The sequence below is a fragment of the Pimephales promelas genome, chromosome 4, assembly GCF_988280905.1.
Source record: "Pimephales promelas chromosome 4, fPimPro1.hap1.1, whole genome shotgun sequence".
In the NCBI taxonomy this organism is placed as follows: Eukaryota; Metazoa; Chordata; class Actinopteri; order Cypriniformes; family Leuciscidae; genus Pimephales; species Pimephales promelas.
In genome coordinates, this window is record NC_142772.1 from 38697502 (window position 1) to 38713261 (window position 15760).

The 15760-nt window shown below is 36.8% G+C and overlaps 1 protein-coding gene across 9 annotated transcripts in view; it reads left to right on the forward strand.

Annotated features, from left to right (window-relative positions):
• tenm1 (teneurin transmembrane protein 1) overlaps positions 1–15760 on the forward strand; it is a 278449-nt gene that overhangs the window by 233437 nt on the left and 29252 nt on the right. For 6 of the 9 annotated variants that reach the window (XM_089130471.1, XM_089130477.1, XM_039659141.2 and 3 more), the window contains 4 exons: positions 1355–1498; positions 2577–2826; positions 3360–3380; positions 8216–8448. In XM_089130471.1, the coding sequence (XP_088986597.1) occupies positions 1355–1498; positions 2577–2826; positions 3360–3380; positions 8216–8448 (648 nt within the window). The remainder of the gene's footprint in view (positions 1–1354; positions 1499–2576; positions 2827–3359; positions 3381–8215; positions 8449–15760) is intronic. The other 3 variants (XM_089130473.1, XM_089130474.1, XM_089130476.1) reach the window with 1 other exon arrangement.

A 15760-nucleotide genomic window follows, 5' to 3' on the forward strand; every position in this document is an offset into this window, starting at 1 on the left:
AGTCTCTTAATTGAACTGTGTATGAACAACTGTATCTAGGACTCCTAACAGAACTGATTGACAACTGTGTTTTACCTCACAATACCCCTTTTTCTGCCATTTTTCATAAGCTGAGATTGACAGATAGCTAATATTAGTGATTGACAGCAAGAAAATAACCAACAAAGCACACATACTTATGTCCTGGCTATATCAATGATGTGACAGACAGCTAGTTGTTGAGTGCGGATTCATTTAAACAGCACTCCCTGTATCAATCGAACTAGCTCTTAAAATTGTGTTGTGGCCCCTTGAAAATGTTTTTCATAACTAAATAGTGTATGGACAGGACTTTACTGTGTTTAGCACTCCAAACAGGACTGATGACTGTATCCTGCTGTTGTATGATCATAGCCCCTCTTTCTCGCTCTTTCCCCGTCCATTATTTTGAGATCCGTCACAATGACAGCAATCAGACACTGCAGAGGGTCTGAATTCATCATCTTTTGCTCATTGAAAAGAGCATTCAGTTTTACGGCACACTTATGCACCTACGGAATAATGGCTAAAAATTAGTAATTACTGGCTATTATGGAGGAAATTAACTTCTGTTTTTAAGTTGTAATTAGAAAGAAAAATGCGAAAACATTTCATGGTCATAATAAAGAAATGTGTAAACAGCTGAATTACAGGATGCTACATTAATATATCTTTGAATTTGTGTAGTGCTTGTAACGTTTTGCCAGTAACATTTTATTAAAAGGTAGAAAGACATAAAAATCCTCATGACTCCAGATCTCTGCCCTGCAAACAGGCAAATATAATTAGTGGTTAATAATTATTATTTATCCTCTTAAATGTGTTAATGTTGGCTACAGCTCAAGCGTTGCTACTTTAAAGAGCTCGTCTAATTAAGTTCAATGTAACACCATGGCAACACAACTGTAACTGAACCAAATATAACATGTTCCACATGTACTGTAGCTACCTGCTGCTTGTTTATCTCCGAGGATGGGTTCAGCTCTTTAAACATTTTAATTCTATGTTATGACACATTTATGTAGAGTAAGGTATATGTAAATGTTATTCCGTTAATACTCTCTAATTGATAATTAGTATCAAGGTTTTATATATTAGCTCATATTAGTCTAATTAATCTTGTAAAATGGTATTAATGGGTAATTTATGCATTAAAATTAAGAAAGTTTCACTTTCAAATGAAAAATTACCAATGAAAGTGTGTGAGTAGGTACATTTTTTTCTTTTGATGATGGTGATCCTCTTTTTGATTTTGATAATGATTGGTGATATTTAATGGACTAAGTCTGGCACTTACGTGTGTGTGTGTATGTGTGTGTGTTGGTATTAATGACAGTCTCTGTTGGATACGAGTATGAATCGTGTCTGGACGTCGTGCTCTGGGAGAAGAGAGTTGCTCAGCTGCAGGGCTTTGAGCTGATGCCATCCAACCTGGGCGGATGGACACTGAACCAACACCACGTCCTAAACCTGGAGAGTGGTGAGTGATTATCACATGCACACACACATGCGCATGGGTGTTTTCTTCAACTTTGGATGCTTTTGGCCCTTTAGACTTTTAGAAATTAAAACAAACTTTTCAAAATCATTAGTTTATTCACTTTGCCTGCCTGCTAAAATGTGCAACAGTGGATATATTGTATAACAGGAGAATTGTGGCATATTTACTGTATGTTTTTGCCTAGCCTGGGTCTCCCCATGCTGCCTTGCCGTAGTATGATTTTATTCACGCTGCTATGCAGTCTGGACACCATGAACCAAATTTTCCCCTGAAATAGGGGACCAATCACAGAACGGGAGCACAGGCACATTTGATAGACATTCGTGGCACCCAATAATACGGCTCTGGGCATTTGTAAACCACACCTCAAATACGAGAAAATGAACATGTGGTTTCCAGACCACGTCTCATTCTCAATGAAACGTGGTCTGGCGTTAGCCAGGCTAGTTTTTGCCCCTAAAGTTGTCTCAAATCTCAAATCACCATTCATTTTGTGGTGGAAATGAAGAAAATGAAATTTTAATTAAAAAAATTAAATAAAATGGCTTTTCTGGATAGATTTCTCTGGTATAACAAAAGTACAGCTTAATTCAAAATGATACGGAATAAAAATATTTTATTGTTCACATCTTATATTTCATCTCAGTTATGCTTTTCACCTGCACAGTTGTCTCATTTGTAACCAAATACACACAAGATGTTTAGCCGTGTCGTGTGTGGAAATGCAACTGTGGAATAGTTTTGTGTAAAAGCAATTTTCCCCCAATAAATGTTTAGTTCTCTGTATTTTGGTATTTGAAGAATTGTTTTATGATGGATTTAAAGAATTCATGACAGCAAAATGGTAAAACATTTCCAACACAGTTTTAAAATTATATATATATATATATATATATAAAACATCCTCCTGATTCATATATTTTGCTAGTTTCTGAGAGCTCCCTAGATGGCAGTTTGTATCATTCCTTTCTTTAGCTTGTTTCTACGTGGTCTTTTAACACTAATACATTTCATCCTTCAATCTAATGCTCTCTATTTTTTTTTTTATCTTCTGCAGGTATTCTTCATAAAGGAAATGGAGAGAATGTCTATATTTCCCAGCAGCCTTTGGTCATCTCCACAGTGATGGGGACAGGGGCGGTCCGTGCCATCCCATGCCCAAACTGCAACGGCCCAGCTGTGGAGCAGAAACTGTTTGCCCCTATCGCTCTGGCCTGCGGCTCGGATGGAAGTGTGTATGTTGGTGATTTTAACTACATCCGCAGGATTCTGCCCAACGGATTCTCCATCAGCATCTTGGAGCTCAGGTCTACCATCTTAAATCAGCTTCTCAAAAGTGTTTAAATGTTTGTTTTTTTTCTTATTTTTTATTGCATAAGGGACTGTTGTATGCCATCTCTATAGTTTTAAAATAATAGTTTTATTTGATGGATGAATATAAAGTGTTTAATAAATTGTTATTTTACTAATAGGGATACTGTTTATTTATTTAATTTCATATTTATTTATTTATTTGATTTTCATTTTGTGAGGTTTTATTTCAGCTGTTTTTATTCTTGTTTATTAATACAAAGATTCCTGCTATTGAAATATTTAATTACATCAAATCAAACACTAATTAATGTTTTGACAAATAACCTACAAAATAAGCGTTGCATAGTGACATCTAAATTGAACTGTTTTATAAAAGTTATTTAATGATTGGATTATGTAAAAACAAATGTATATAGCTTATACAAGTTTTCATAATTGTAAAAACAAAAATTATCTGAGGAATGTCTGTTCTCAATGTTGACTTCAGTTTTAACTATTAACATTTCTTTCCATGTTATGCGTCCAGAAATCGTGACATTAGACACAGGTATGTTTTCTTTTCAGAAGTTATCACTATATAGTCTTTCAATCATTAATACACTGTACTTGTGCTTGAATTCATTATTTTTATTTTGAATCTCCATTCATCCATGCATCAACCTTGGAGGAACTAGAGGTTAAGTGATTCAAGTCTCAAATGCAGAACAACAATTTTAGAGGCAGCAGCCCCTATAGTAAGTCAGCAGAATCAAATGCTCAGAATTGGGTCTTGTCCCATGAAAAAGTCTTTAAATAAAGTTGTAAATATATTTAGTATATTGTTACTTTGTAAATTGCTGTTTCTCATCAAGGTCATAGCACACCACCGCTCTGAACATAAATATTCATAATGATAAAAATACTATTAACAGCAAAACTTGTGAGGGACACTGCCCTGAAGAATTTTGATCTAACCCTAGTAAACAAGCTAATTAATGTATTCGGGATTACTAGATAGATACATGCAGGTCAGTTTTTATCAGGGTTGGAGCTAAACTCTGCAGGACAGTGGCCCTCCAGGACCGAAGTTGACTGTCCCTCCCACAAAACTTCAGTCAATACATCACATTAATCCTGAGCTTTAATGACTAGAGCCTTTTCCTTATTTTTTCCTTCCCCCCCCCCCCCCTTTTTTTCCCTTTTCTTCTTTTTTCCCCTTTTTAAATGTTTATTTATTTAAAGTTAACATTTCATTTAGCTTATAATGAGGGCCATCTTTTATTATTACATTTTTGCATGTTTGTAATTGTATTCATCTGAGTATATTTTTGTGTGTGTACTGTATTTGTGCTACTGCGGACATGTTTTTGTGTGGGCGTGTGTGTTATGAAGCCACACAGTGGCTACTGTTGCTTGTGATCTTCAGTGTGTGGTAAGAAATCCATCTGTGGCGTTTTTCTGGTCGATGGATTGAACACTAACAGCTTTTCTCTGCAAACCGCTGCCAGCGTCACACCACAGTCTCCTGCTTATCGTCTAGATCCTCCTCGTTTCATGTGAATTTAGAAACGGCGCCCCCCACAGAGAGGGAGTTAGAGTGTGGGATAGACCTCTGCCCCACAGACTAACACTGACAAGCGAACTGTAATCCTTTATCTTTGCGTGCGCGCGTGTGTTTGCTCACAGTATTACATCCCACAGCAAGGGGGAAATCCTACCTTCAGACGTCTTTTTGGAGATAGCGCTTCTGATCAAACCAGAGTCTGATTCTTCCTCGCAAAGACTCAAAGAACCTTATAGTATTAACATTTTCAATTTCAGTAAACAGGCAGTTTGAGGGGGGTGGCTTTTGCCCCTTATCATACCAAAAACAGCTTGCAGAAAAATATGAATCTCTTTTACCATTTCAATATTGATGTCAATTTTGTTAATTGCTTTGTGAAGTAATTTACATTTGTGACACCATTATCAAAAGTGACTCTCACTGCATTAAAAGTGTTCGCTTTAAAAGCCTGTGTATTCCCAGAGAAGTGAACCTATGGCACTTAAGCTACAGAATATTCTTACCTTTTATTATAACAAAAGCAGCTTTGAAAGACATTGTGTCTTTTAACCATTTCAGTTTAGATGTAGATTTGGTTAATGGCTTTGTGAAGTGACTATTAACATTCATGAATGTTTTTGAAAGTGTCCAACAGTAAAGGCGTTTGCCCAGATTTACAGTCTGGACAAGTTGACGCTAGTTGCCAAATGTCAGAGCCAGTCTGCAGATTTCGGTTGACCGATATCTCAGAAAATCATGTTGTATATGATGATTACAGACTCCGATTTTTTTAGCCTCGAAGTTTGATTCCATCCAGTAGGAGGATATCAAACCTTTTTGATATTTTGAGACGATTTTAGAACACAAATTGTTTTCATTTGTCACATGTCTCCTAGCAACAAGGTTTAGGTGTGAGTTTGTTTAGTTCGTAATGACTTCTTGGTAAGTCTGGTAGTGTGTGATCCTCAGTCGTTTAGTATACGCTGCCCAGTTTTTCCTCAAAAGTCGGCAAGTGTTTGATGCCTATCGTGTTTTAAAATTTGTTCCGATTTTTAATGTCGTGTCGTGTCTTCCAGTCTTAAAGGGGTCCTATTATGTTTTTTTCACTTTTTCAACTTTAGTTAGTGTGTAATGTTGCTGTTTGAGCATAAAAGAGATCTGAAGGATACAAAGCTCAAAGTCCACTCCATAGGGAGTATTTTATTCAGCAGAATCCTCTTTCCAAGAACTATTGAACATCTCATTTGGACTACAACGTGTTTTTTACCCAGATTTGTGAAGTCACAATGTTACTCATTTGAATATTCCCAACCCACGGAATGCTGAAAAAGGGGGACATGGCCTGGTTGAGCTGCATTAGAGAAGAGTGTTGTCGCTATGTCAAAGAGACGGTGTTTGTTTTTCGCTACCCTTTTCCAAAACTCATTTGTTTGACCTTCCTAAGGCCGATTTGAAACACTGTTCCTGAACATTACAACCCCAACATGCACATTTCAGAACCAGAAAGAGAATACAATGTAGGCTACGCACAAAAGCTTCTCCTGAAATGGAGCAGATCTTTGTTATGTCGGGACAATCTGTTGTTGGTAGATCACAATTTTTAAGTATTCTTTTAGTATTAAGTATCTTATTATTATAAATTGTAGTTGCGTTTACTAATAACAAGTCCAATTATAGTTATGTTTTATGTTGTTGCTACGATGTAGCCTCTGCTAGCCAACATTTATGTTGATATAGTGTTTACTGTGGTTTTTATAACCTCTCGCTTTTGAAAGACTGTTCATCGCCCCTTAGCAAAATTAATCATGGTTTTGGTCATGATTAAATAGTGTATAACATTGTATCTAAGATGTATTTTAAAAAAAAGCAACATATCACTCATGATCCTCTTGTTTGTTCCCATTCGGTAACACTTTATAATAACTGCACGCTATTAATCATTAGTTAAGCATGAGTAAACAGTTAATACATCATTTATAAAACATTAATAGACATTAATATGCAGTTTATAAATATAGCTATACATGCTTTTTTCTTGATTTATAAGCATATCTATAATGCGTTAATGATTGTATTTTCATACTTTGTTAATGATCAATTAATAATTTCTAAATGAAGTACAACATTATTTGCAAACCAGTTGTTTAAGAGTTGTCAGTCATTTATAAGACCACTTAGAAAGTGTAAGTAAATGTAGTAAATACAGGTAGTTATAAAGCATTTATTAGTGGTCAGTTAACTATTTTTGTGAGCTAATCTAAAGTGAGGACTATTCATGCTTTGTAAAGCATTTATAAAGGCGATTTAAAGACTCGTCAATCTTCTAAACAGTAAAATGTAACAAACACAACACAGTGATACAGAACATAGAAATATTTAGCAGCCTTTAAAAATGCTTTACAAGGCATGACTAGTCCTCACTTTAGATTAGGTCACAAAAATAGTTAACTGACCACTACTAAATGCTTTATAACTACCCAAATTAATCCTTATAACCCATTATTAACACATTAAGTAACCATCACTATATGTCTGAATAATAAGATGTATGAATGTACATTTAAATAGTTTATTAATCATTTACTTACTCGCTCTAAGTAATCGTATGAACCACGGACAACTCTTAAATAACTGGTTTATAAAAAATGCAATTCTTCATTTAGAAATGATAAATTGATCATTAATAAAGGATGAAAATACAATTATTAAACAAATTATAGATATGCTTTTAAATCAAGAAGAAAGCATTTATAGCTGTATTTATGAACTGCTTATTAATGTCTATTAATGCTTTATGAATGATGAATTAATGGTTTACTCATGCTTAACTAATGATTATTAGCGTGTAGTTATTATAAAGTGTTACCAACATTCTTAAGTCTGAATCCGGCTTGAACTGGTTTGAAATTGACGCCATCCTTAATATTTACATCTGACTAGGCACATTTCGTATTTCGGAATAATGGGCTTAATCGGAACAGGAAATAAACAGTGCGTTCGATCCAGACTGTGGAGAGAGGTTCTGTTTTTTTGAACAATCAAGCATGAAAGCATATTCTAGTACTCCCTAAAAACTAAATCAAGACTTTGTAAAAGGACCCCATAAGTGTCAAATTTATCGGTATGTGCATTCCCAAGAAACTGAACCCCATGACCTTTGAGTTTTTAGCAGCTTAGCAACAGGAACTACTCCCCTTTACCCTGACCTCATAGCCCCTACACAGTTCTAAGCACTCTGCTGTCCTTAAACCCAAAAGAGTGAATCGACTCCCCTTAAATGTCAGAGCAGCAGAGTGCCTCATAATCTACCCGTACCAAACTCACCACAACTCAGACACCACAGGTGATGTTCCGTCCAGAGGACGTGTTGCGCTTTGTCATGGGGTGCACAATCCAAATAACATATTTCTGTTAACAAAAGACACAAAAGACCTCATCAATTTTTGTGGGGGACAATGTTTCGCTCCTTTAGGAAAATCTTTTTTTTGTTTGTTTGTTTTTTCATTTCCTCCCCTTCACTCTGCCAAAGGAATAGATGATAAAGAGGCAGCAGGTTGATTTGCTCTCAGGGCAGAACCGGATGGAGGGAAAGGAAAGGAAGATTATAGGCTCGCAGGGGTCCGACACACTGTAGGGGCTGAGAGTTTTGATCAGGGCTTGAGTTCAGAATGATTGCAATTTCGGCAAGGCGCTGAGACCTGGAGGGGTGTTTTACTCTAACCTTGTGTGAGCATGCCTCTGTGTGTGGTTGTGTTTCGGTATGGATTTCGACTTTTGAAATAGTTTCCGCATAAGTACATTGCCAATATGTGTGTAGCCCTGCTTTGTCATAAAGCCTTGTTTAAATTCTCTTCCTTCAGCTCCAGTCCGGCTCATAAGTACTACTTGTCTATGGATCCTGTGCACGAGTCTCTCTATCTGTCGGACACAAGCAGCGGGAAGCTGTACCGGCTGAAGACTCTGACTGAACCGAAAGATCTCAGCAGGAACGTGGAGGTGGTGGCTGGCAGCGGGGAGCAGTGCACACCCTTCCACCCAAACCAGTGCGGCGATGGAGGCAAGGCCACTGAAGCAGCGCTCAGTAACCCCAGGGGTGAGAATCTTACCGCACACACATGCTGCGCTTCTGAATTCAAAAAGAAAGAGCGAGTGAGCAAGGCGTAGTTGTAACTGAAGAAGGTGAGAGACAAATATAGGCTTATTTCAGCGAGGGAAATGGGAAAACTGTAAAAGTAAGATAAATGAAAGATGCCTTCCTTCTTTGTTAAATCAGTCGGAGCGACTATTAGTCCCGCCTATCCATCACTGCCACTGTCTCTTTAAACCCGTCAGTCAGCCTGATGGACTGACAGGGGCGTGGCTAACGGGCACGTATGTTCTCTTATCCTTCAAGCCTCATTGTGCACTCTCTCTCACACAGTAACTCGCTCACTCAACTGTCGCAGTTAAAAGCCTCCACTTACTTGTAAGCCCCTGAGGATAGAATTCATAAAGAATCCCAGAGCAGGGATGATATGTATGTGTGCGTGCCCACTTTGATTTCGGACTGCTCTGAAAAGAACCGTGTTTCAGATCAAACTGTAAATCACATTTAAAACTGATTTAAGCCTTTTTACACTCACTTCAACGATCCACATGCATTTGCTTCCGGCATAGCTATGGATAAAAGCCTTCCGTTGTGCGTCTTGGGGTAGAGTACCCATTTTTCCCTTTGTTAAAGTGTTTTTACTGAAGTCTATTATCTGTAACAGGCTCTGACCAAAATGCTGAGAGCTTCAATAACTGCAATCCGACCTTCTATATATGTTCTCTGGCTGTAAGGGGGTCCACACAAATAGACTGCAACCAAAGCGTTAGCAATTCAGCGTCACGATTTTTTTTCCCTCTGTTTAATTCTGCTAAACTGACCCGTATCGCTGATATGTGTCGCTATACATACCAGTCTTGACAGTTCTGTATGGTGATGTGTGGCTTGACTTTGGCTTGTTGTTGATTCAATTAATCTCAATATACAGAATGTTTTTTATAATCAATATCTCTTTATACACATAGAAACTCAGAGTGATGCAGTATTGATCTCTGCACCATGGCAGCATCTTCCGTGACTATGATCTCTTTAGTGCTGCAAAAAGGATAGTCTTCGGCTAGTTTCAACTACCGAAGGCCCGGGGCTTCATGCTGGGAGCCAGTAAACAAGTCAAAATAAAATCAAAATTATGCTTATAAAAAGCCCTGTTTATTTTATTTTATTTTATTTGATGGAAAATTACAGGAAAATTTACTGGCAGGGATTGACATTTTCAGCATCTGTAAATAATGATTTTTGAGTGTTTTTGGACTGCAAAAAAAAAAAAAAAACACAGGTTTTGCCCCCTGCTGTATTTGTTGCTCTAAGATCAAGACGTGGGTTGGGAATCACACTAAAGCAGTGGTTCTCAACCTTTTTGAATCCATAAACCCCCATTGCTTACAACAATTTCTGAAGACTATTCCTTTTTTGTGTGATTTACTGGATATGGTTGTGTAAAAAAATATTTTTTTATATAAAGATTTACTCACAATTTCAATAACCTGAGCAAATATTTTAGAGCTTGACATAAATAGAAAAATGTAAATGCATTATAAACCTGAAATATTTATAAAACTGTCCAAGGAGTTATATAAGATTTATTCATTTATATGGCTTTTCCAAGTCTAGAAATCAGTCTAATAAAAATGAAGCTACCTCATATATCCACTTTTTCTTGAGGGTGTGAATTAAAATGAGAAAAATGTTGATTTTTTAATTGTTTAGGTTTTTTTCAGTGTGTTATTTTAAATAACTACATTTGTTTAGTCTTATTTTAAATAAGCCATCCTGGTTTAGAACTGCCCAAAGGTGTCATATTCAGAGTTTTCAAATCAAAGCTGCAGACGCTTAATACACAATCATCTTCATTAATAGTAAAGAAATGAAAGGATCTTACTGTGCTTTTGCCGCTCTCTCTTCTTTCGGTATTTGATTTTGAAATTAGCTGATGATCAATAAAATGCAGCTCATATCTGTTGCTTTCAGTGACGTGAACTTTATTGAAGATCGGATTTATACCCGTATTGCAAAACACATTTATGTGACCAGGTTTAAATCGTAGCTCCCTGTGGGATATGGTGTCTGGTCTGATGCCAGCCGAACGTTTAAGAGAAATAGAGAGAGAGAAAGACTAGAAGCGAACAGAAAGATGTGCTCCATTCAATCTGAGTCCAGCAGCTGTGGAGAGAAGCACTCCTGAAGTCTAAATTATTGTGATCTGCTTTTGAATTTTAATATACTGTATGTGTGTGATGCTGAGTTTCTCCTCTGATCATTTTCAATCTAACCAGCATTTGGCATTTTAGAAGATGATTAAGAAAGTGAGCTTCTGGACCTGTGGGTTTCTGTGTCTTCAGGACCCTTTGAAGGGCAGAGGGAGGTATACCCCTCCGAAGGCAGAATAAATAATTAAGCTCGTTATGCTCGTTAAGTGGGTAATATGCCTCGTAATTGGCACCCATAACAAGATGCATTTATAAGAAGGCTTATTGAGGCAGATGGAATTTCAGCAACAAGGGTAGTGCATGTGAGGGTGTGTTTGTGAATTTGCATCTGGTTTACAGCACAACATGATCTGTATTGTTTGTTGCACAAGAAAAGAGAGAGAGAATTTTAACAAATACTCAGCATTTAAAGCCGCTCATCATAACCAAATAGTAGATCAAAAAGTTAAAGAACTGTGTACCATTTTAGGATAGTCAACAAAAATAGGTGAAACTGGGGATAGTGTATTTACTCAAGTGAATATAGCTCAGAATTGATTTTGAAAGTCAGTTTCTCTATAGGGACACAGATCAAAGTCTTGACCACAAAAAAAGTACCATTTTCAGTTGCAACTGAGTTATGGTCTGGCAAAGCTTCATAGATAAATCATTTCCAATGGGGCGTCACCAACGGACGTAGCTCAAATGCCTCTAATGACAACTAATGCCGAGTTCAGACTTCATGATTTTTAAAGTAGTCGGGTCGCTGTTCTTTTCACACTGCATGACTATCTTGGCCAGCATTCAGTCGCTGCTGTGTTCACACTGCACGATGGATCGGCGACAGAAGATTTCACACTGCATGACTTTACAATAGGAAAAAATCGCCGACAACTCTGTCTAGCACGCTGTGCGCAAAGTACTTATGTTTCAAAACAAACACACGGGAGATGTGACAAGGAAACAACGCGACATCACACGTGCAAGAATGGAGTTCTCACGTGAGACTTTTTTTCTACCCCGTTGTGGTACAGCTCAGATAAAACATCATACAGACACTGGTGCTCCTGCCAAATTTCTACTAATTTTCCTTCAATTTCTTGGGTCCAAATAGACAGAGAAGATGCCTTTTTCTGAAACAATGCCATCCTTGTTGATATGTATTTGATCTATAACTCCTACCCGAAATCCCCATTGCTCTGTATTTTGCTCTCTGATTGGCTGTCGGTAATCGCCGATGTTGTTTTCAGTCAGAACACTTTCCACACAGCAGGATTTTGAATTGCCGACAGGTCCAGATATTTAGCATGCCAAATATCTCACAGGCGTCGGCGACTCGTCAGCGATTGCTCATTCACACTGCGTGATTTTCACTCGCGTGAACGAACACCGATTTGCCTGTGATTTCGGGCATTTGTTGGCGATTTACCTGTCGATGTACCTGTCGGCGAGCCAAAATCATGGCTAAAATCACGCATCTCTTTTACCTGGTATTCATATAGAACATTATACATTTCTATTATTCAAATCTGTTAAATAATTATTAGGCTGCATTGATTAGGTCAGCCGGAACCAGCAAGGACACATCCTATAACACATCCGAGTGTATTGGGTTAGCTGCACACTGTGATTGGCTCATCGCGTTTGGGGGCGTAGCTTAGCCATAGGTCAATTGCTATATATGCCAGAGGTCACACACCTCTGGAGCAACTAGGGGTTAAGTGTCTTGCTCAGGGACACATTGGTGTCTCGCAGTGGATTCGAACCCAGGTCTCTCACAACAACGGCATGTGTCTTATCCTCTGTGCCATCACCATCCTTCATACAATTCATAAAGCAATATCATAATATTTATTTTGGCCAACAAAAACTATAATTAAATATTCAACAGAGCAAACATGACAACTATTGTACATGCTCTTACAAATGTGGTAAATAATAATTATAACATACATTTTTAAAATTATAATATACTAAGGCATAATTATGAAATACAATAGTTAAATATATGACAGATCAAATTTAGATGTCATAATGATGACACAAGTCAAAATTATGGTAAAGTTAAAAATATGACATGAAAATATGAAATATATTTTACTTTTTATTTAATAGTTAGTGCTTGTGTTGTGACAACTAGGCGTTTCTGTCCTATATAGCAGTGAGTCCTATATAGCAGTGAAACAGTTAAAATAGATTGGTTTATATCACATACAGATTTTGGAATTATGCAGATTCCATTGCTTATTTTAACCAGTGGCCTGCAGCACCTCATCTCTCTCTCTCTCTCTCTCTCTCTCTCTCTCTCTCTAATTTGAATTCATTAATGAAACAGAAACAGTTATCATTCTGGAAGTTTGCTGTAGATTGGACTTGTTAAATGTCAAGTCACCTTTATTTATATAGGGCTTTTTACAATACAGATTGTATCAAAGCAGCTTCACAGTGATAACAAGAAAATTAATTAAAAGTTTGTTTCCAGATAAAAATTGGTATGAAGACGAGTTTGTTGAGGATCAGTACCGATGGCTGTCGCATCAATGAGGCCTTCACAGGCGATCTGGATATGGCCCAGATCCATCTGACTTCAGCAAACCTTTGAATAAACAGAAAGACTAACATTAGCATAAATTACATTCTTCTTATGATGTAACAACTACATTGGGTGTTATAGGACGTGTCCTTGGTTCCGGCTGACCTAATCAATGCAGCCTTATAATCATTTAACAAATCTGAATAATAGAAATGTATAATGTTCTTTATGAATGCCAGGTAAAAGAGATGCATTTTTAGTAAAAGAGACACTTCCCGGTCCTGTTCCAAAGTTTTGGTGCTAAATAGAAGGATCTGGCCAGAATTTTGAGATTGCAGTAGACGTGAAGGACTATAATGCGTTAAGAGCTCGCTCAAGTACTAGGGAGCTAAACCATTTAGTGCTTTGTAAGTAGTGACCAAAATCTTTAAATGTATACTGTATGATATTTAATAGGGATCCAATGCAGTGTTGACAGAACGGGGCTATACGGTCATACTTTCTGGTTCTAGTGAGAACTCTTGCTGCTGCGTCTTGGACCAACTGGACTTTGTTTATTAAGCATGGAGAATTGTTTTACCGTTACATTAGTGAAACTGTGTTTTTGGTTATAAAAACTGCTGCTTTAAGTTTTGGTAGTCTTACATCATGCATACGTTCTTTCCTTTGAAATATAAGTCAAAATATTATTTAACATGATTGAGTCAGCCTGACTACATTAGTTTAAGTTTAAGTCAAGTTAAGGATCATGGTATGTTGAAATAAGCTCCTCAAGGGAGAGCAACTGGACATTTTACAGTGTGGGCTAGGAAAGAAACAGACAATGCAACTAATGAAGTACTGCTCTGTGTCAGCTATTATAGGCAGTTTGTCCATATGGAGAAGGTGCTGTTACCACTATCCATACTAATATGTGTGAGCTGTCATTTTACTGGAGCTCTGTTGAAATGTGGGCAGATTTTCTTGCTATAAAATTACTCCAAAAATATGTGGTTCCTGTTAGTATTATGCCATGTTTAATATTATCTGATTAAATTGCGAATCCAAATAAAGTGTGTGTGTGTGTGTGTAAGTGAGTGACACACAGAAAGACTTGATCTCTCCCAGAGTAATCAACATGGTGAGAACAGACCAATATGTCTGCTTATCTCTATGATTCTCATTAGAGAGAGAGGCAGAGAATAAAGAGAGCAAATTAGAGATGGGAAAGGAAAGCCGCAAACATGCACACATACACGCAGTGCTATTTGCCATAACAAACTCTGATGTGTGCGAGAGAGAAAATACAACAAAAAAAAATCAGTAATAGACATGCAGCAAAAAAAATCATAACCTCTGTGCTTATTTGTGTGGAGGTGTTACTAACAGCAAACGGTTCGACCTTACATCTTTTACTAATTCATGGTGACCAAACTGAACTGTATACAACCAGAGGAGACTACTGCATAATACTGTATCCCAACGTGCAATGCACTTCAGTTTCAGTGTGGTACATTTGCTAGGTTATCAGCAGTGATTCTTATTACATGTTTCTTCATCATGATCAAGATTTAATATTTAATATTATATGACATAATATTTTGACATATTAATTGAAAAAAAGAATAGTTTACTGTTACCTACTCTTTTTTTTACAAAAAGGGTCACTTCCTTTACATGTATTCTAAACAAAGGATACTTAAGATACATTTTTTAAATGAATACACCTTTTATAAATGAATAGTTGTTTCATAAATTGAATATAAAATAATAATAATTTTGAGTTGATTAAATTGTCTATTACAATGTTGTTGTTTTTTTATTTGAAATAGACATTCATAATTCCCTTCATAATTGTGCCTATTTGAATGATATACAGTACATCTATTCTTTATGTTGGTTCTTGCCATATTTTTTAAAATCTCTCATGTGCAATTTTGAAATAAATCAAATCACCAACTTTTAGAGTATATCATAATAATTTATGATAATTTGTTGATTGGTTTGTAATAGTCAAATCGATTTGCAATCACCAAAGCTATTTTCTTGACTCATTATTTGATAAGGCTGTCAAATGTTAAAGCTCCAGTCCGAACTTCAGCGGGAGATTCGAGCATGTCTTTGAGTCATTACGTCACATCTGTCCACATAAAGAAGGAGTCACGGCTAATAGGCTATATTGAGCGTGAGGATGTTGGAGGTGGAGATTTATAGCCTTTTCTCACAGCACTTGATATAATTAAACTTATTCATTTGATGGCGGATCCAGAAAGGTTCAAACGACAATCACCAGTGACAACAGATTCAGCCGCTGTAAAACGCAAAAGACTTCAGACTGGCTACAGAAAAGAAGAGACTGCAACCGGCCCATGCGGAAACAAGGATAAATATGAAGGGCATTAAATGTAGTCACGCAATGTTGATGTTGTTAACATTTACAATTTGAGAACAAAGAATAATTTGCATGGTGTGCCGTGATATGATAAGCGATTGTTAGATTTAATCAGCGTGATTTACTGCAATGCTTTTTTTTCGCCTTAGTTGTTCAGAACAAAAGTGGATGCTACTTACTTGTTCAGAGGACATTTTATGTGAAAATTCTTATGTTGGTCATACTTCC